The following is a 21190-nucleotide window of genomic DNA, read 5'->3' on the forward strand; positions in this document are numbered from 1 at the left end:
ATGATAAATACGTGACCTGCATTAAAAAATATGTACTAATATAGTAATCTATTACTAATAAGAGATAATATTTTGTAATAAACTTTGATTTAAGTAGGTACATGATTTAAAAATAAATTTTAGTTGGCAATTTTAATATTGCATTAACTTTTAATCTAATCCGTTGAGTAAGTTCTTGATAAGGAATGAATAAAAGGAGATATTTTTATTATTTTGTTCTCACTGATAAAATAACGGTAAGTTGAAGTTCTATCATTAAGCCAAATAGCTGAATGTGGCCTATCAGTCTTTTCAAGGCTCTGTCTAGTCCGCAAGGGATATAGACGTGACCATATGTATGTATTTATGAAGTGATTTATAAGAAAACTTTGTTAAGTTTACTTTTATTTTCCGATTCTTTATAGGTAATATTATTTTCGATTATTTAGATTCTTTATAGGTATAAAATATTGTATTAAGTTAATTAAATAATAATTTAAACAATTTTTAATCAATTACAGTACGTAAAAATGGGGCATGTCATCATAATCGCCATTTTGGCAATCGCAGCGGTCCCAGAGATCCTCCCTGCGGTGCTACCGAAAGCGAATCCTATGGGTGCTCTTCTCCAAAACATCTTAAACCCGGCCAACTCAGAAAGAGCTAAACAAATATTACAACTAACCGGTGCAGTCAATAAAGTACCCACAAACCCTGTGTTCAATTTACTGCAAGAAGTAGCTGTACCGAGAACAAGCCCAGTTATAGTACAAGACTTACCACGGCAAGTTCTACCGGTTCCGCAATTTCAAGAGGTGGCCCAATATCCGAGCAGACCAGTTATACAAGAGAGGGTGTACCCTTACGCGTCAAATGTGCCGTATGTCGGACAAATTCTGCCAAACTCCCCCGTGCCTTTGGTGAACCCATTTCTGCCTGCCGCGTCCCCTGTTTCTGCCATTGCGCCGCCGACTTCGAACCTGCTTCCGCCTGTAGATCCGACTCAAGTGAGGAGCCACTTTTTGAGGAAAATACCTATTCCACCGCCGTCGTTGTAGTTAGATAAATAATTTATGGTTTGATTATAATTTATGTTTTTCTTTTTTAAGTTATTTGTGATGATTGATAGGAATTAAATGATTAAGTAAATGTTAAACCTCATTTATTTTAAACCTCTTATTTCACCCTGATAGTTTGCCGCTAAAGATTTAGATAATATGTGTGGGCCTTTGCATGAAGAGAAAAGCTGAAAAACATTAGACTTTTTAATGAACTAAATACCAAACTTTGTAGCAAACTACTTAATTCTTTATTATTTTTGTGTATCATTGATTAAATTTTATTTAAATTGTCGATGGCTTAAGTTACATTGCAAGTAATTAATACTAATGTTACAGGAGGTTTTGGGAGTATGTACGTACATTGTACATTTCAATGCCCACAATTCATCAATATTAACAGAGATGATACTGTATATTCCCTTTTGTTATCTCATCGTTAATACATATGTGTCGTAAAAAACAATACCATATTTGCAATCTGTTATATAAGTTTAAACATTGTAGAATTCATATTATGCAAATAAAAATTTGTATTACCTACTTATTTAAAAAACGAATTTATTCACCTCATTTCATTTATTCATACAACAATTAATTAATAAGAACAACAACAGACTATAACAATAAATTTCTCAATAATTAAATACAAGGCGGTGGTATAGGTATTTTCTTTAAATACTGGCACCCGCAGTTACAAGGGCACGCTGGTGGCAACGGCAAAAACGGGTTCGCTAGCGCAGAAACAGGGGACGCTACCGGCAGAAATGGGTTCAGAAGCGGCGCAGGCAGAAGTAACTCCGGCGCGGCAGAAGCGGGGATGTACGGTGTTGCTATTGGAGCCAACGGTATCGGTGGTATGACGAGTTGGTCTATTATCTGGCTGTTGACCTGTAATTCAGAGATCACTTTTTTACACTAAAAGAAAAATTACACTTTATTAAAATAAGTTTGTTTTTGTAAAAATATCTGTGAGAAAAATTTGGTTAAAATTGCTATCTGCGAATTTAGTCTATATTTGTGCTAAATTTCATTACAGTCGGTCCAAAATTTTTCCAGTTTTTAAGGTACTTTCAAACAAATATACATATCTACTATTCTAAAATATATAAGTGTAGGTATAAACTGTGTCATTATTTGAATTAAAATTCTATCATTAAGCCAACAGCCGAATTCCTATCATTATTTCCAAGGGCCCTGTCTACTACTAGGGATAAAAGCGTGACTATAGGTATGTATGTATATATTTACCACAGACATCGCTGCCACAAATACGATAGTTTTGAACATTGTGCACGTCTTTTTCACAAGTAATGGTCCAAAATTGGAGGCGACATATAATATGTAGGCCGTTTTATCTGTGTTTGTACATATCGCCCTATATTTGCAATAATTACGCATTTCCTATGTATTTTATGTAACTTACTGACATACTTTTGCAAGATACGTGAAATAGGTAGGTACATAGGTATTATTGAAATATTTTATTTCATATGTGCTAGTAAATGTACGCTATTAATAGCACATTTTAGGCAAGAGGACGCCCGCGTATAACAAAAAATCTTTTATAATATATATTTTTAAGATTAATTCCCGTTCCCGCGAGAATCGATCCGTTAGACCACAGAAACCTACATGCCTAATTTCAAGTTTGTCAGTCAGTCAGTAATAGATGAGTTTTATATAAGACTCCGTTTTCAGATGCTCAAGGGTTTGCAAAAACACCAGCTGGTCAGTAAGTGGTGTCTGGTTTCCGACGCTTTATAATAGAATCACTCCATATCTTTCCCATGGATGTCGAATAAGGCGACTAAAGGCTTATAAACTTGGGATTCTTCTTTGAGGCGATGGGCTAGTAACCCGTCACTATTTGAATCTCAATTGTATCGTTAAAGGCTTACCCCGGGCTCCTCTCCAGAGAGACGAGGTTGCAACCGGGACTTAAATAAGCCAGGAGGAAGAAGGTAATAGAAAATTTAAGAAATAATCTTTCTTCATTCATTGTATGTAAATACATACAGAAATCGATTGCCCTAATGACATAATTTCGAAAAATTGATAATGGTTTTAATAAATAGGCAGAAATTTAAGCCTCGCTTCGTACTTATCATCAAATAGGCAGTAATTATATTGAAAAATGAAGGCATATTTGGTTGCTTTAATTAATGTTTTAATTATTCAGGTGAGTGCAATTGTCTTGAAAAAAACAGGACTACAGCGAAAATTGCTAGGATGATAACATATAATCACGTCTATATCCCTCGCGGTGAAGACAGAACCAACAGTCTGAAAAGACTGAAAGGCCACGTTTAGCGGTATGGCTTTACGATGGAATTGAGATTCAAATATTGACAGGTTATAAGCCCATCGCCACCAGAAGAATCCCAAACTAATTAGCCTTTCTCTTTGTCGCCTTTTACGACATCAATGGTAAAGATATGGAGTACGTAGCACACATCAGATTAGGTAGACTTAGAGACAAAATGTTTATTTGTCAGTGCTACAAGCATAAAACGTTGTTGATTATTTATTTATGATAACATATTTTTTTAAATACTTCTTTGTTTCCAGCATTCAATGGGCCAGTCACCAATCTTGGAATACTACACGCAGAACATCAAATGCTACTTCGGATCCCCGTCTTCATTGCCATCTCTGCCAAGTTTATTACCACCTTTGCCAAAATTTACTACACTATTGCCACCTCTGCCAAATTCAGCGCCGCTTCTGCCAAAACCAGCACCGCTTCTGCCAAATCCAGCGCCGCTTCTGCCAAATCCAGCGACGCTTCTGCCGAATCCATTACCGCCTTTTTTGTCATTTTCAAGTTCATTCTCCCCCTTGGCTAGTCCATTTTCTCCCCTACCTGGTCTTTTATCGCCATTTGTAAGTCCATATCCGTATTTAAGTCCATTTTTGGCTGGTAAAAGCGTATGTTTTAGTAAACCTATACCGCCACCTTTCATTTGATAGACTTGGAATAGAATAGATTCAGAATAAAATAGATTTATTTTCAAAATTGGATACACGGTATCACTTATTGACGTCACATCACTTAAATCTAATTAAAACTACTACTGCTTCCAAAGCGCATGTGTAGAAGAAGCGGTGGAACAAACTACACTGTAACATTTTCATCGGACGTCAATTTACATATATAGATCTCTTAAATCTAAATCATGGATGAATGCAGATTGTCTACATTAAAAACATGAATGAATGTAGAACTACTTATTTCAATACGAATATTTCGTTAATCGACTTGTTGTGTGATATAAATAAATAAATATAAGTATATAAGGGGCAGATTACACAGATTGCAGTAAGTTCTAGACTTGTGTTACGAGATATTAACTCAAGGATAGTACATTTTACATTGAATTGTAGCCTTTTTTTATTCTCAAGAAGAGAGAGTAAAAAACATAGGCAGATAAGCTATATTTATCCAAAGTTTCAGCCTAATCTGTTCAGTAGATTTTGCGTGAAATATAAACATACACTCAACTCCAATTCCTCCGCAAACTTTGCAGGGTTGTATCCCAAACAACCAAATTCAAATTCAAAATTAAAAATTTTTATTCATTATTATAGGATACTTTATATCTCTTAATACTTAATTGTCAAAACGTTTGGTTTCACAACATTGGTTGGTCACAACAGCCCTGCAAAGTTTGCGGAGGTCAGACGGGACTGTTCGTATTGAGACCCTGACCTACGATGTCAATGGCGTACTGTGCACTCCTCATTTGGGAGGTGAGGATGTTACCAGGACTAACGCAAGAAGGAAGAAAATTTACAAACACATTATTACAGCGTTACAAACAAACATACATACTATCAAGTTACTTATAGTATAGATACCTTAATTAAGATTTGTGTATGAAAAAAGTTATATTAATAAATAGTTAATAAATAAATAATTTATAAATAAAAATGTTAACCTTTTGATTAAATTCCCTATAAGGCTTAAAATGCTTAAAATATAGAGAAAAATAAGCATCCCATAGTGAAGAAAAAATGCGCGTGTCAGTTGCTTCTCTTACCACGCAGATTGTAAAGTCGATCAAGGGAAAGGCCATTAAATTTGGGATTCCTAAGGCAAAGGGCTAGCAACCTTTCACTAATACCCGAATCTCGAACTACCTAAGAGTAACTATATATAAAATTCTCGTGTCACAATGTTCGTACCCGTACTCCTACGAAACGGCTGGACCGATTCTTATGAAATTTTGTGAGCATATTGAGTAGGTCTGAGAATCGGCCAACATCTATTTTTCATACCCCTTAGTGATAAGGGTTGTCCACCCTAAACAATTTTTTTAACTAGAAATTACCTAAACATTATTCATATGGCAAAATAACGTTTACTGGGACAGCTAGTTACATACATATAATCACATCTAAATCCCTTGCGGGGTAGACAGAGCCAACAGTCTTGAGCGGACTGATAGGCCACGATGAGCTATTTGGCTTTAAGATAGAATAGAGATTCGTATAGTGATAGGTAGTTAGCCCATCGCCTAAAAAAAATCTCAAGTTTGTAAGCCTATCCCTTAGTCGCCTTTTACGACATCCATGGGAAAGAGATGGAGTGGTCCTATTCTTTTTGTATTGGTGCTGGGAACCACACGGCACAGCACAGACGACGACAGCTAGTTAGTATATATAAAACTCTTTTTTGTCAAACGGGCGTCATATAGTTCTGTCATGAAGCTGTTCAGCTGAACGTGGTCTCCCAAAAAGTCTAAGTACCCCGTAAAAAAATAAGAACGTGATATTACCAACTGTACTTATCTATTAGAACATTTTACTGTATTGTAAAATTCCAAGAAAAAGATAATTATTGTATCTAATTTAATCGATACATTAAGATTGCAAAATAAATTTCTCAATAGTAGTATTACATAATTTACGATTTCAAATGATAAAAATCAGTATATAATTAGATGCCATCTTGTGTTTGTTATTGATATAGATTACTTTTACTAATATAAGTTACAATTGTGATTATTAAATAATAACATTGTTATTGTACAACAATAATAAGAAAATGTTGAAAATATTCTGTTGTCTTGTTTTACAAATAATTTTCATAACGGTAAGAATTTTTTTATAAATAACTAGGTACTTACGAGTTAAGAAATTATTTCTCCAAAAATTCAATTGAGTATATTTCTGTTACTATAGAATTTTAGGAAAAATAATAGATACTTTATAAAAAAAATCACTGTATGCATAATGACGTATCTTCTTTTTTTTTCAGACTGTCAATTCCCAAGTGATACAGCCAAAGGCAATTCAAATACATCAACATACTCAGCAGTCGTTCAAAACGGTACCACAATCGAACCAAATGAATATAAATTTATCACAATTCACACACACGCCGATTTCTTCCGAGAAAATTAATACTATCGTTTCAGCCTTGCAAAAACAGCGGGCGGAAACCAATATGGCCGCTAAACGTCACAAAAATCATTTCTTGGCGGACATCTTGAAAGAATCCGCTATAAAAAGTCTAATGGCTGCAAGGGAGGCTAATAAAGATGATAAATTCAAAAATGGAATCACGATCTCGAAGACCACGACGCGTGTGATTGGCTGAATGGGAATTAAAAATTAAGAATATTTATTTAAATTATTTTAGAATTTAAGAATTATTGATTAATAAAATTGTGCGCAAATTAAAATAAATTTAATATATCATTTTATTTACTAATAAAATATACCTACATACAGCAGTCTTAAAAAGACCAAAAGGCCATGTTAAGTACCTACTAAGTATGGCTATATAATGAAATTGAGATTCAAGTAGAGACAGTTGCTAACCCATCACAAGAAGAATCTCAAGTTTATTTGCCTATTTCTTAGTCGTCTTTTACGACTTCCATGGAGAAGAATTTTTACTTAAAAAGTAATTTATTTCCACTTTGGAACTCTTCTCTTCATCAGGAAATATAGACAAAAATGGCTTGTTTGTAAGAATCCCAAGTTGCCACGACCCATATAATCTTTTACAAGACCACTCCGGCTTTGGATAAAAATAAAAAATTAAATAATAAAAATAAAAATTCGTTTATTTCTTTTACAACAAAGTGTACAAAGATACATTGATAGGACTCTCTAGTAAGCAAAAAATGCTTGTTTCAGATATGGATAGAATCCTTCAAAACAAGGACGCTTCAAACCTTGTCGGGTCGGGAAGGTCGGGTAATTGAAAACCTGCGTTGTCCATAACTATATGTGACACTCATTATATTTTCTTATAAAATGTTATCAAGTTACCTACTAGACAGGATAGACAGAGCCTTGTTTTGAAGACTCGAAAGCCACGTTCAGCTGCATGGCTTAAAGATGGAATCGATATTCAAATAGTGATTGGTTGCCTTATAAATATATAAATATATATATGTAATGTACATATATATACAGCTGTCCCGACAGACGTTGTGCCATATAATTAATTTTTAAGATATTTCTAGTTAAAAAAGAATGTTAGGGGGACAACCCTTATCACCAGAGATCGGAATAGGTAGATTGATTTTATGTACTTGCATCATGAATTACCATAGAAAGCATAACATGGATAAGCCTCTTTTCCGGGAATCCATTTCAGTACTTACACTTACAGTAAACTACATTGTCCGCGGGTAACATAGGACTACAATTTACGTGAACGAAGTCGGGGGAAAACAGCTACCACTAATATATTCTTCATCCCACTTGTAAAAATTCCGGAAAGAATGTTAATAATTTACAAATCCGCAATACCGGACGGAGGCATGTCCATATTAATATATACGTTTCAGTTCATTGACCCCAATTCAATCTATCTATTCCGATCTTTACTTATCACTGAGGGGTATGAAAAATAGATGTTGGCCGATTCTCAGACCTACACAATCTTCTTCTTCGTCGTTACCTTTTCCCACTTTCTACGTGGGGTCGGCACAGTATGTTAGTTTTTACTCAATATGCTCACAAAATTTCATGAAAATCGGTCAAGCCGTTTCGGAGGAGTACATATATGTATACGATATTACCCGTACTAGACAGATCATGGTTACACATACAGTTGCCTGAACGTGCAGGTTTGGGATTCGAACCGGTGCCTTTATGCGCAACACGCATTTTGACCAGGCACCTTACCAATTCGACCACCGACGACGCTCTGATTTTGTAAAAATTAGCTATGTGTTTACCCGAAGTGACTCCCGCCCGTCTGACCTACGCAGTTAGTTAGATTCCAACTCGATGACATACTCGTAATGGCGGCGTTAGTTGGATATCAACCTAGTCTCCAGAATGCCAAATTTGCTTTGCAAAGCTCATCACCTAAAAGAAGAATCCCAAGATTATAAGCGTATCCCTTAGTCGCCTTTTACGACATCCACGGGAATGATATGGAGTAGTCCTATTCTTTTTTCTATTGGTGCCGGGAAACACACGGCATAAATTTTATTACGGGTAAATATCATTATTGCATAGTTAATTGATGTAATTGAGATTCAAACAGTGACAGGTTGCTAGCCTAGAAGAGGAATCCCAAGTTAAACCATCAAAATCTTCGACTTGATTAATTTTCTCTTACATATAAAATTATTTTTTAAATTATCTTACTCTTTATCAATAAACTTTCGAAATATATAAAATCAGATGCGCGTTATGATTAAAATGATCTTGTTATCACATTTTCTCATAGAATCGAGATAAGAGACGTTCTGTCAGATAAAAAAATGTAATAAAAATATTTGTATCTCAATTTGTGTTTTATTATAATTACAGTTTTTCAAATGGTTACACTCGTGTTTATATATTTTACTCAGTTTTTTTGAAAATTACGTTTGTTATTTAAAATAAAATATGAAAGAATTATGGATTATAACTATAGCCTGTGTACAGGTAAGTTCATTTTCAACATCAAAACCCTAGGTTAGATAGTAAATTCCGGGTTTGAAACTCTGTGGCGCAGCGGTAGTACGCTTGTCTGTGACACCGGAGGTCCCAGGTTCGAATCTCGGCCAGGGCACGATGAAAAAATAACTTTTACTGATTGGCCTTGGTCTTGGATGTTTATCTATATAAGTATTTGTTATAAAATATAGTATCGTTGAGTTAGTCTCTCGTAACACTAGTCTCGAACTTCCTTCGGGGCTAACTCAATCTGTGTAGTTGTTCTGTATATATTTATTTATTATTATTTATTATTTTAACTAGCTTTGCGTTCACCCGCGTTAATTTATCATACTTAAACATACATACTAACATATAATCACGTCTATATCCCTTGCGGGTTAGACAGAGCCAACAGTCTTGAAAAGACTGATTGGCCACGTTCACCTGTTTAAATTATGTTAAATTATCATTCCAATAACTTTCAGTTTTAATGGAATTTTTAGAAACATGTAACTTAAGTCTCTACCAGATATTATGCCTGATTCATACGCTCTTAGCGCTCAATCAGTGTAATTTGTCCCGTATATACGAGTATTTATTTACGAGTACCTAAAGATGCAACCGTGGACCATATGATCATAGTGTTGTCAGACGACGGACAGATATGTGATTAATCTGATCATTTTCCTTTCAGGCATTACTCGCCCAATTCAACCCAACTCTTCCAAATGGATATAGCTTCACACAAAACTCACCAGGAAACAATTTTCTTGCATCACAGCGAAACAATGGAGTTCAGATAAATAATGGAATGAATCGTTTACAAGTTGGTAATCTACCTATAAACCAATTGCCAAATGTTTCGCCAAATATGCCAGTGAATTTGGCAAATAATTTGCCAACGAATATACCAATCAATTTACCCAATGTATATTCAAACAATGTTCAAAATAATTTACAAATTGCAAATAGATTACCGAACTTGCCTGTACCGAACAGACTGGCGAATTTTCAACAACAAAATTATCCGATAGCAAATTATGGAAATTTCGTACAAAACGTTCCTTTGCAAAATAATTATGCACTCAATAATTTACCAAACAATATACAGCTGAGTAATTTACCCATCGGGAATTTTCCGATAGGCAATAATTATCAAATAAACAATTTACCTGTTCCTAATTTACCACTTAATAATAATTTACCAAATAATCTTAATCTTTTACTAAACAATTACGCTTCAGCTAATATGCCACAGTCATACAATATAGGGTTTTCAAACATACCAGGATTAAATAATTTAGTACTTAACAATTTGGCAAATACTAATGTACGAATTCCTAATAATAACCAAGTGTCATTGTTAAATAATGCTCAGTTATATAGTAATGCTCAAACAAATAATTTACCATACGCCAATAATTTAATATCAGCGAATTATCTCCAAGCGAATCCTGCTAACAATTTACAAATTGGCAACGTGCCTGTAAATTTTAACTTGCCTAACAATTATCCAATAAATTATAATTTAGCAAATACAAATCCCAATTCAGTAGCAAATGTAAATAATTTACAAACAAATAATTTACAGTTGGCCAATATGCCAATAACCAACAACGCTCAAATGAATGGCTTGCCAGTAAATAATTTATACAATTTCAATGCTCCAAACAATTTGATGACAAACATTGGCCAAACATTACCAACATCTTTGATCCAACCAAATCAAAATCTGCTTCAAAATCCAAATAGTGTAAGTTTTGGTAATGACTGTGGATGCAAAGCGAACGCCATGTTTTTATTAGACGACAATGTTGCCAATTCTTTGCCAACTACGCCAGTCGTATCGTTGAGTGGCATGCAACTTAGCCAACTTGGGAAAACGCCATTGTTCAACGGGTTGCCAGTGATTGGCTTGACAGAAAGTATTGTAAATTTGAAGCCACTTTAGTAGCAGGTATTGTAAAATGCACTAAGAAAATACAATGAAAACAGTATTTACAACAAATATGATTGCTTAGCAGCAGAATAAACATACATACATAAAATCACGCCTCTTTCCCGGAGGGGTAGGCAGAGACTACATCTTTCCACTTGCCATGATCTCTGCATATTTCCTTGACTTCATTCACATTCAAAACTCTCTTCATGCAAGCTCCTCGGTTTCGGGTACTTTTGAGCAGACCCTTTGCCCGGACGTCCTTAATTAATAAAGAATAAAGGTTCGAAAAATATGGACATTTTGGACATGACATTACCTTTTTAAAATTATATTATAATATAAATATAATTTGTTATTACGTTTGATACGTTGTTGGAAAGAATAAATGTTTTATATTTTTGTTTATTTGCAGTTTCATTTCTGTCTTCATGTCATTTATCCCTTGCTACTTTAAAATTCACTGATTATTATGACATGATGGCCAGCAAGAAAATTAAGTTAACTAATGTGTTTTATTTATTGAAACTGTGCGCATAACAAAGGTAGTAAGTAATATGAAAACAATATAATCCAAAAAAAATATGCCCGTGACTTCGTCCGCATGGAAACCCTGTTTGGAATCAATCCCGCGGGAACTCTGGGATAAAAAGTAGCCTATGTGTTATTTTGGTTCTTCAGCTACTCACACACCAAATTTCATCGTAATCGGTTCAGTAGTTTTTTCGTGAAATAGTAACAAACATCCGTACTGAAATCCTGACATACTCAAAAACTTTCGCATTTATAATATTAGTAGGATATCTTTTATTTTAATCTTAGCACTATAAACATTTCCCGATTTTTATATTTAGTAATATCTATCCTCTATTATTTTATTTCTTTAACAACAATCAAGAAATGAGTCCTCCCAGTGAAGAGAACCAGCCAAACAGCTCCAACAAGAGTCGTGGATCCACTGGCACTGTTGGCAGCTGTTCTGTGCCTGGCACGCCAATCCGCTTGGCTATATCACCCAGATTGGTCTCTGGCAATGGCTGACAGGACGCCATCTGGGAAAAAATTTTTGGGGAGCTTTAGTGTGGGTGGTCGATTCGATAATGTACATACATACATACATACATACATACATATGGTCACGTCTATATCCTTTGCGGGATAGACAGAGCCAACAGTCTTGAAAAGATTTAATGGCCACGTTCAGCTATTTGGCTTAATGATAGAATTGAGATTCAAATAGTGACAGGTTGCTAGCCCATCGCCTAAAAGAGGAATCCCAAGTTTATAAGCCTATCCCTTAGTTGCCTTGTACGACATACATGGGAAAGAGATGGAGTGGTCCTATTCTTTTTTGTAATGGTGCCGGGAACCACACGGCACTATTACAAAAAAGATATATATTCAATAAAGTAGCCGAATAAATAGCGTGATGGGCTGGGAGGCACAGGTTCAATGACTCAACAACAATGTACCAATGACTTGTAGCGGGAGCGATGATTCGGCTCGACCGCCACCAAAGGGAAGATCTTCCGCCAGGCTGGTGTGACGCCTGGGGAACCGCGCGACAGACGAATCGGAGGTTGTATATATGCTCTTATTTGTGAAATCTGCTGTATTTTTACATACATACATACGTACAATATCCCTATATCCCTTGCAGAGTAGACAGAGCCAACAGCCATGTAAAGACTGACAGGCCACGTTCAGCTGTTTGGCTTAATGATAGAATTAAGATTCAAATAGTGACAGGTTGCTAGCGCATTGCAAGAAGTTTAATTACAAGAAGTATCCCAACTTTATTATTCTATCCCTTAGTCGCCTTTTACGATGTCCATGAGAAAGAGATAGATTGGTCCTATTCTTTAGTATCGGCTTAAGAACTTTTAAATAAATACTTACAGTTATAGCCACGATGAAAATCAAAACGATTGGCTTCAAAATGTTGACTGACATATTTCTTATTTTCAATGTATGTTTGTATGTTTATTGTGTATGTGTTTTACAATATATACTCGAGATTATCGCATGTGTTCGGAATATAGTTTTAAAGATACTATTAAACGTGCTAACAGCCTTTCATAGTATGTGTAACATACATAAAGATGACAATGAAGACAGTTTGTAGAACGTTCTTTAGAAGTTAGCAGAACCTATGTAATTTTGTTAGTTGTGTTTTCTGTGTATGTAAATTAGTAAATAAATAAAATAAATAAGTAAATAAAATCACTGTATCTTTTCACTTGCAATGATCCCTGCACACAGCTTTCGCTTCATCCACATTCAAAAGTCCCATTATTCATATTATAATGAAAGTTGTAGTCTCTGCTTACCCCTCTGGGAAACAGACGAGATTTTATGTAAGTATGTATATTGGTGCCGTGTGGTTCCCGGCACCAATAGAAAAAAGAAATAGGGCCACTCCATCTCTTTCCCATGGATGTCGTAAAAGGCGACTAAGGGATCGGTTTAATAACTTGGAATTCTTCTTTAAGGCTATGGGCTAGAGACCTGTCACTTTTGGATCATTAAGCTAAACAGCTGAACGTGGCCTTTCAGTCTTTTCAAGACTGTTGGCTCTGTCTACCCCGCGAGGGATATAGACGTGATTATATGTGTGTACATATGTATGTTGGTATATTTTAACAATTTAACTAGGCAGATACTAGGCACTTATACAAAAAAGAATAGGACCACTCCATCTCTTTCCCATGGATGTCGTAAAAGGCGACTAAGGGATTGGCTTACAAACTTAGGATTCTTTTTAGGCGATGGGCTGGCAACCTGTCACTAGTTGAATCTCAATTCTATCGTTAAGCCAAATAGCTGAACGTGGCCATTCAGTCTTTTCAAGACTGCTACCCCAACAGGCTCTATCTACCCCGCAAGGGATATAGACGTGACCATATGCATGTATGTATGTAACTAGGCAGTCAAGAACACGTGCATATTTACAATCAGCTAATGACGTGCATGGCACTAAATACTATGAACAAAAGGTTTTCGATAAAATGTGGTATAAAACAACATACAATGTTACTGTATCAGTCAATTGTTAATACAATTATGAATAGTATTTACGTTATCGTGGTTTTCTTGTGTTTGCAAGTAAGTAGTTTTTAACCCACAACCTGAAAGAGGGGTTTTATAGTTTGTACATGTAGATAAATATGATTTTGGAAGTAAATTGATAGATATATACGGGACAAATTACACAGATAGATTTAGCCTCGAAGTAAGTTCGAAACTAATTTAACGAGGGTGGACAACCCTTATCACTAAGGGGTATGAAAAATTAATGTTGGCCGATTCTAAGATCTATTCAATATGCTCACAAAATTTCATGAGAATCGATCAAACCGTTTCAGAGGAGTACGGGAACGAACATTGTGACACGAGAATTTTATATATAAGATACATTATGTATGTATATTCGAAATAGTTCATTTTTCATCATATTCTGTTTTAATTATTACTTCACAGGAATTAACAGGAGCGAGCTACTACAGAATTCCGAAGAGATACTTCAAATCACCACGACAAGAACGAAAACAAATCAAAAATATTCCTCAAAAAATACCAGCAAGAAACAAACCTATATTTGTAGCTTTACCAGAAAAAGCGCAGATTGTAGCTGAAGAAATAGCTGAACCTGATATAGCTTTATCATTATCCGAAAAAGCTATAATAGAACAGACTGTAACACAAAAAATTGAACTAGAAATTGATGGAATTATTTCAAAAGACGAAACCACTCCAGATTTGAAAAATCACCAGCCAGTTACTAAATACAAATTGCCCGATGATATAGTAGTTCAAAATTTAAAAACTTACCAGCCAGTTTTGAAATACGAATTGCCTAAGATGACCGCTTTGCCAATTTTGACAATTCTGCCAATAGTGGCTGCGTTACCTGTGGTGAATGTCAAACCAAGGTCACTAGATGTGTTGCCAGATTCGGAAATTGTAGATGATGGTAATTTATCGGGTGTAGATAAGGTAACACCATCTGAAGAAGTTGGTGATGGTGGAATTTCTATAGATGCTTTTCAAGAGGTAAATTAACAAAAAAGAATGCTTATAATCATACATTTTATCAGGTCTATATCCCTTGCGGGGTACACAGAGTCAAAAGTTTTTAAAAGACTGATAGGCCACGTTTAGCTGTGTGGCTTAATGATAGAGTTAAGAGCTTAAAAGTGACAGGTTGCTAGCCCATCGCCAAATCGAAGAATCTCAAGTTTATAAGCCTATTGTGGATTGATTTTATAATTGTTTGAAAGAAGGTTTTCTGAGGAAGGTTTATTTAAATGCTACCCGTGCAAAGCCGGGGCGGGTCGCTAGTGTATGTACCTTTACCAGTAGGCACGCTAATGACATCATCACATAAGATTATGTCATCTGTAAAACAATTTTGTTTTAATTTTTTCATTATTTTGTTTCAGATTAAATACCAAATTGTCGAGAGGACACCAAAGAAGTCACAAATTTTGCACAAAATTCGTAGAATTGAAGAGTTTAAACGTAATATTTTTGTAGACCATAGACGGGAAGAATTAAAAAATTGAGGACAATAATGTAAAGAATGACATATCATTTTATGTAAAGGGTAACATAATGTTGATAAAGAAATATGATGATATGTTATTCTAAGTCTTACAGTGAATAATAAATATAATCAAAAGCAAAATTGTCTTATAGTTATTTCCGAGATTATAAGTAACATATATGTGTACATACATACATTTCAATGACGTCTTTATACCTTACGGGGTAGCTAACAGTCACGCAAAGATTAAGTCTTCATCAAACATCGCGAACACTTCAAATTTATACGAAATTAATACATACATACATAAAATCACGCCCCTTATTACGAAAGTAATAATATCTCAAAATAATATAATACTTAACCGATTTTGGTGCTCTATGATGTTGAAATCTATTTACAGATCCTACACATATTTAAAATTTCATGAAAATCAGACGAACAGTTAAAAATTTATCGCGTTACAAACGTACATACAAATAAATGAGCCAATTTAGGTTCCATGGTCAAAGGCGCGCCCCGGGCTCCTCTCTAGAGTGGTGAGGATGCAACCGGGACTAAAGCCAGGAGGAAGAAAAAGAAACATGCATACAAAAGAATTATTTTCGCCCCAAGTTTTTTTTCAAATTCAAAATCTCTATTGCATATCTTAAAGTATATACATACATAAAATCACGTCTATATCCCTTGCGGGGTAGACAGAGCCAACAGTCTTGTAAAGACTGATAGGCCACGTTCAGCTATTTGGCTTTAAGATAGAATTGAGATTCAAATAGTGATAGGTCACTAGCCCATCGCCTAAAAGAAGAATCTCAAGTATAAAGTACATCAGTTGAATTACAGTTACTGCTTATAAATACTTACGTACAATTGTGACTTTATGCACACACAAAATGACTTTAAGCACACACAAAATGTACAGCAGGTGGACTTAATGCCACAAGGCATTCTCTGCCAGTCGAACCTTTGGAGCCCGAATCAACGATCCCTCTACAAATCCATTTTGGATAGTGCGCAAGAGCACTCTTTGAACTAATAGAACCTGCAGCATTACCGTATCGGACTACGAGACGGAAATTTCAGTCCTTGAAATAACATATAGTTGAACTAAACGCTTCGATAGTTCCTTTTTGATTCGAGTGGCTGAGGTGGGGAAGAACTACCTGCGTCTATATTCCCAGACAAGTACTGTCCGCGAACGTTAAAAAGTAAAATAAATGGGTATCTCAGTTCAGCTATTTGGCTTTAAGATAGAATTGAGATTCAAATAGTGATAGGTTGCTAGCCCATCGCGTAAAAGAAGAATCCCAGGTTTATAAGCCTACCCCTTAGTCGCCTTTTACGACATCCATGGGAGAGTGATGGAGTGGTCCTATTCTTTTTTCTATTTGGTGCCGGCACTATCCTTTAATAATGAAAAGCAAAAAAAATTGAATTTGATAGTTAATGAGTTACAAGTTTATATGTAGGTACAGAACCATTGAATTGAAATCAAAATGTACAAACTACTTTACAAAACTGCAGTGACAATTAATACCTTAGACTTATAACTCTGCTATCGACACGGAATACTCGTCATTTAAGAAGTTCAAGCGATAAGCACGAACGGACACACACGTCAGTACATTTTGAGATAAAGAAGACACCTGCTTAACAATGTATGTATATATATATATATAAGAAAACAATCCTTTGTTTTGCAAACCACTCGTTATTGCGACATAGTTATCATGTCCACTAATAAAAAGATTTGCATGTTATTATTTGTGTTGTTCTGTGAAGCTATTGCGTTGGTACGTCATATTTTTATTTATTTAATCTTACATTATATCACGTCTATATCCCTTGCGGGATAGACAGAGCTGTGCCGTGTGGTTCCCGGCACCAATAGGAAAAAGAATAGGTCTACTCCATCACTCTCCCATGGATGTCGTAAAAAGCGACTAAGGGGTAGGCTTATAAACTTGGGATTCTTCTTTTAGGCGACGGGCTAGCAACCCGTCACTATTTGAACCTCAATTCCATCATAAAGCCAAACAGCTGAATGTGGCCTATCAGTCTTTACAAGACTGTTAGCTCTGTCCACCCCGCAAGGGATATAGACATAATTATATGTATGTATGTATGTATAGAGCTAATAGTGATAGAAGGAAGGCTTCAGTCCCTGTAGATTGGGTAAGTCAAGTTTTTACACGAAGCGACTCCCATCTGACCTCCGCAAGATTCCCTCACTGTTCTTCGCTTCACTCCGAAAACAGTCATCGGTGCCGTGTGGTTCCCGGCACCAATACAAAAAAGATTAGGACCACTCCCTCCCTTTCCCATGGATGTCGTAAAAGGTGACTAAGGGATTGGCTTACAAACTTGGGATTCTTTTTTAGGCGATGGGTTAGCAACCTGTCACTATTTGAATCTCAATTCTATCATTAAGCCAAATAGCTGAACGTGGCCATTCAGTCCTTTCAAGACTGTTGGCTCTGTCTACCCCGCAAGGGATATAGACGTGAACATATGTATGTATGTAACAGTCATCGGTACATGTTTTTACTATCTTTCATGGTTTTTGTGACGTCCACGAATTTTTGTTTCTACTTTTTTTGGATGGGATTTCTTTTTTTTGGTGTTTTTTTTTTTGTTATTTTACTCCCTTATTACTGTTTTCTGTGAACCGTTGTTCAATTGAATTACGTTACAGGAAGGGCCAATACAAAAGGCGTTGCAAACAGCTGAGAACCAACTGAGAAATGGACCATTGTCTTCTGTCATTGGACAAGGTCTTGGTCAGAGTCTGGCGCAAAGTTTGGGTCATGGACTTGGGGGTTTAGGGCAGGGATTGGGCCAAGGTCAGAGCGGCCCCGGCTACCAGACCATGGTCATATACAACGAAATCATGAGACAATATTACGAAGTGGTGAAACGGTATGTAGTTTTTTTTTTTAATTTCAATTTAATCAGTACATACATAGATACATATATATGGTCACGTCTATATACCTTGTGGGGTAGACAGAGCCAACTGAAATTAATGGTAGAATTCAAGTTTATAACCCTTTGTCTCATTTTACTACATACATACATATCATCACGTCTATGTCCCTTGCGGGGTAGACAGAGCCAACAGTCTTGAAAAGACTGGAAGGCCACGTTCAGCTGTTTGGCTTAATGATAGAATTTCAATTCAAATAGTGACAGGTTGCTAGCCAATCGCCTAAAAGAAGAATTTTAAGTTTACAAGCCTATCCCTTTGTTTCATTTTACAACATCCAGAAGAAAGAGATGAAGTGGTCCTATACTTGTTTCTATTAGTACCGGGAACCACACGGCACTTTATTTTAATTCTTAATTTTTTTTCACAGATATCTAGACTACAAGAACAGGAATATTAACACTAACGGCATTCAAAACCCAGAATTTCGTTACCTGGAGGAATTGCTAAGCAAAATGAGTTTGATTGAACTAAGAAAATTATTAGCACTACTTGGAAATCAATAAAAAATTGGTGTGTAGGTATTTAAGTAAAATCTTTTTAATAAGTTTTTAAGTTAGCGGAACTATCGCTGTTTCGCTTTTTATATATACAAACCTTTCAGTCTTTTGATGAGTGATGGCTCTGTCTACCCCGCATAGACTTACATCTATGCGGGGTAGACAGAGCCATCACTACGACTACGACGTGTTATGTTATGTATATTTAATTACAAATATATTTTAATTATATATTTATACGAATAGAAAGAAGAATAGGTCCACTCCATCTCTTTCCCAGGGATTTAGTAAAAGGCGATTAAGGGATGGCCTAGCGACCTGTCACTCTCAATTCTATCATTGAGCCAAACAGCTGTACGTGGCCTATCAGTCTTTTCAAAACTTTTGGCCATATCTACCCCGCAAGCGATAAGACGTGATAATACACACGTGTTGTGGCACCTTAAACGGTTCCGATAGGATTCGAACCCGCGTTGTCTTTAACCACTACGCCATCAACACGACGATTAATAACGCAATTACATAATATAAATAAAAAAAACTACTATTAATTAACTAATTATTATTATCTTAATCAAAAAAACGCACGTACAGACATTTCCACATATTGATTTTGTACAGATAAAATGACTAGATATATATAAGAAAATGTGTACGTATTTTAATGATTATTTTTAATAGTTCTTTGAAATGTTCTCATTAATATTGTGTCTCTGTTATATATTACAGGTGAGTTAGAATTTATTTATCTAAATATTTATAAGAATTAAGTAAATGATCGACCTAACTTGAGATTCTTCTTTTAGGCGATGGGCTAGCAACCTGTCTCAATCAATCTCTGTCGAAATTAGCAAAATCTCAACTCTATCATCAAGCCATAAAGCTGAACGTGGCTTATCAGTATTTACAAGACTGTTGGCTCTGTCTACCCCGCAAGGGATATAGAGTTGCTATATGTATGTAAGGAACTGACTGACATATCAACACATTATCCAAACTGTTGGGTAAAGGAAAAAATGCTTAAATTTTCGTGTTTTCAGCGGTTTGCCGGTGAAAAATTGTAACTGACTTCTATGTCCAATTATAGTGCTTAAAAGTACTGCTGCAAATAAATAAATAAATATATACGGGACAAATTACACTGATTGAGTTAGCCTCGAAGTAAGTTCTTTGAGACTTGTGTTACGAGATACTAACTCAACGATACTATAATATAATAAATACTTAATATAGATAAACATCCTGGCCGGGATTCGAACCCGGGACCTCCGGTGTCACAGACAAGCGTATTACCGCTGCGCCACAGAGGCCGGCAAATAGTATAAGTAGTTATCTACCTTAATAGATAAACTATAATGACTATATTTCTGTTTCAGCACACATCTGCTCAACCATTCAGTCTGTCTAGACCTCTGACCACCCCGCTGCAAGCAAGAAATACAATTTCAAATATTGGTCATACGAGAAATTTAATTCCCGCCAATAACCGACCATTTAATAACAATTTAATGAACACAAACAACAATAATTTATTTAATCAAAATTTAGGTAAAAGAAATGTTGTAGCTAATAATCTAAATGCCAATCCAAATTTAGTGGAAGCAAATTTAGGCAACATTAATTTGGCAAACGGGTTTAATTTAAATACTGGCAAATTTATGCCAGTCAATAATCCAGTTTTGGCACAGGCACTGGCACGCCAGAACTGTGGCGTGCAAATATTGGCGGATGCGCTACAAGTGGCTGGCAACATTAATGTGAACGGGCAATATCCAATTTCAGCCAATGTTGCCATTAATGGAGTTTTGCCAAATGATGGCACGGCGTCGGTTGTGTGGTGATGTTATCACAGATATTAATTTATTGATGTATTTATAAATTTAGTTTAATAAATTGTTTTAAATTATTTTGTTGGTTTTATTATTTTTTATCGTAATCTAGGTTTTGGTGTGAAACGTATTCATTTTGCTTGGTTACGTCTGATACTGAGTGCCTATAATTATAATGTAGGAATGAGAAAGTTGGCAGCCATTATATCTACATGACTTCGACATTCAGTTCCTGACTAGGGCAAGTTTCTTGACAGGTTAAATGTCAGAATTACAAAAGGCACGGCTTTAAATCGGTTAATATTAAAACAATTAGGTTTAGGATATAATCTTTGATCGATAAATCTTAGGAAGAATAAGCAGAGATTTTATATGTTCACCACAATAATTTCGAAAATCTTAATCCTCCTCACGCTTGCCTCAGTTGCTTCTTTGAAATACAGCCCAAGATCCCGTA

The 21190-nt window shown here is 35.5% G+C and overlaps 4 protein-coding genes across 5 annotated transcripts; all 4 read left to right on the forward strand.

Annotated features, from left to right (window-relative positions):
• The first annotated feature begins 147 nt into the window (after positions 1-147).
• Positions 148-1141, forward strand: LOC106131105 (uncharacterized). Its single transcript, XM_013330097.2, has 2 exons — positions 148-236; positions 501-1141. Exons 1-2 carry the CDS (start codon positions 186-188, stop codon positions 1035-1037), a joined length of 588 nt encoding a protein of 195 aa, XP_013185551.2. The 5' UTR covers positions 148-185; the 3' UTR covers positions 1038-1141.
• A 7570-nt stretch (positions 1142-8711) lies between these two features.
• LOC106131094 (protein PF3D7_1417600) lies at positions 8712-11737 on the forward strand. The gene is made up of 2 exons (XM_060952797.1): positions 8712-8939; positions 9628-11737. Exons 1-2 carry the CDS (start codon positions 8901-8903, stop codon positions 10882-10884), a joined length of 1296 nt encoding a protein of 431 aa, XP_060808780.1. The 5' UTR covers positions 8712-8900; the 3' UTR covers positions 10885-11737.
• A 2198-nt stretch (positions 11738-13935) lies between these two features.
• Positions 13936-15489, forward strand: LOC132903765 (uncharacterized). The gene is made up of 3 exons (XM_060952799.1): positions 13936-13977; positions 14353-14925; positions 15315-15489. Exons 1-3 carry the CDS (start codon positions 13936-13938, stop codon positions 15435-15437), a joined length of 738 nt encoding a protein of 245 aa, XP_060808782.1. The 3' UTR covers positions 15438-15489.
• A 1330-nt stretch (positions 15490-16819) lies between these two features.
• Positions 16820-20682, forward strand: LOC106131272 (uncharacterized). Of its 2 annotated transcripts, none has more exons than XM_013330316.2 (4): positions 16820-17211; positions 18114-18337; positions 18775-18921; positions 20281-20682. In XM_013330316.2, the coding sequence occupies exons 1-3, from the start codon at positions 17149-17151 to the stop codon at positions 18908-18910; spliced, it is 423 nt and encodes a 140-aa protein (XP_013185770.2). In that variant the 5' UTR covers positions 16820-17148; the 3' UTR covers positions 18911-18921; positions 20281-20682. The 2 variants fall into 2 exon arrangements, with proteins under 2 accessions (XP_013185770.2, XP_013185761.2); XM_013330307.2 differs by having other exon boundaries at positions 18775-18917.
• Positions 20683-21190: the final 508 nt, after the last annotated feature.

This window comes from Amyelois transitella, chromosome 29, assembly GCF_032362555.1.
Source record: "Amyelois transitella isolate CPQ chromosome 29, ilAmyTran1.1, whole genome shotgun sequence".
Lineage (NCBI taxonomy): Eukaryota > Metazoa > Arthropoda > Insecta > Lepidoptera > Pyralidae > Amyelois > Amyelois transitella.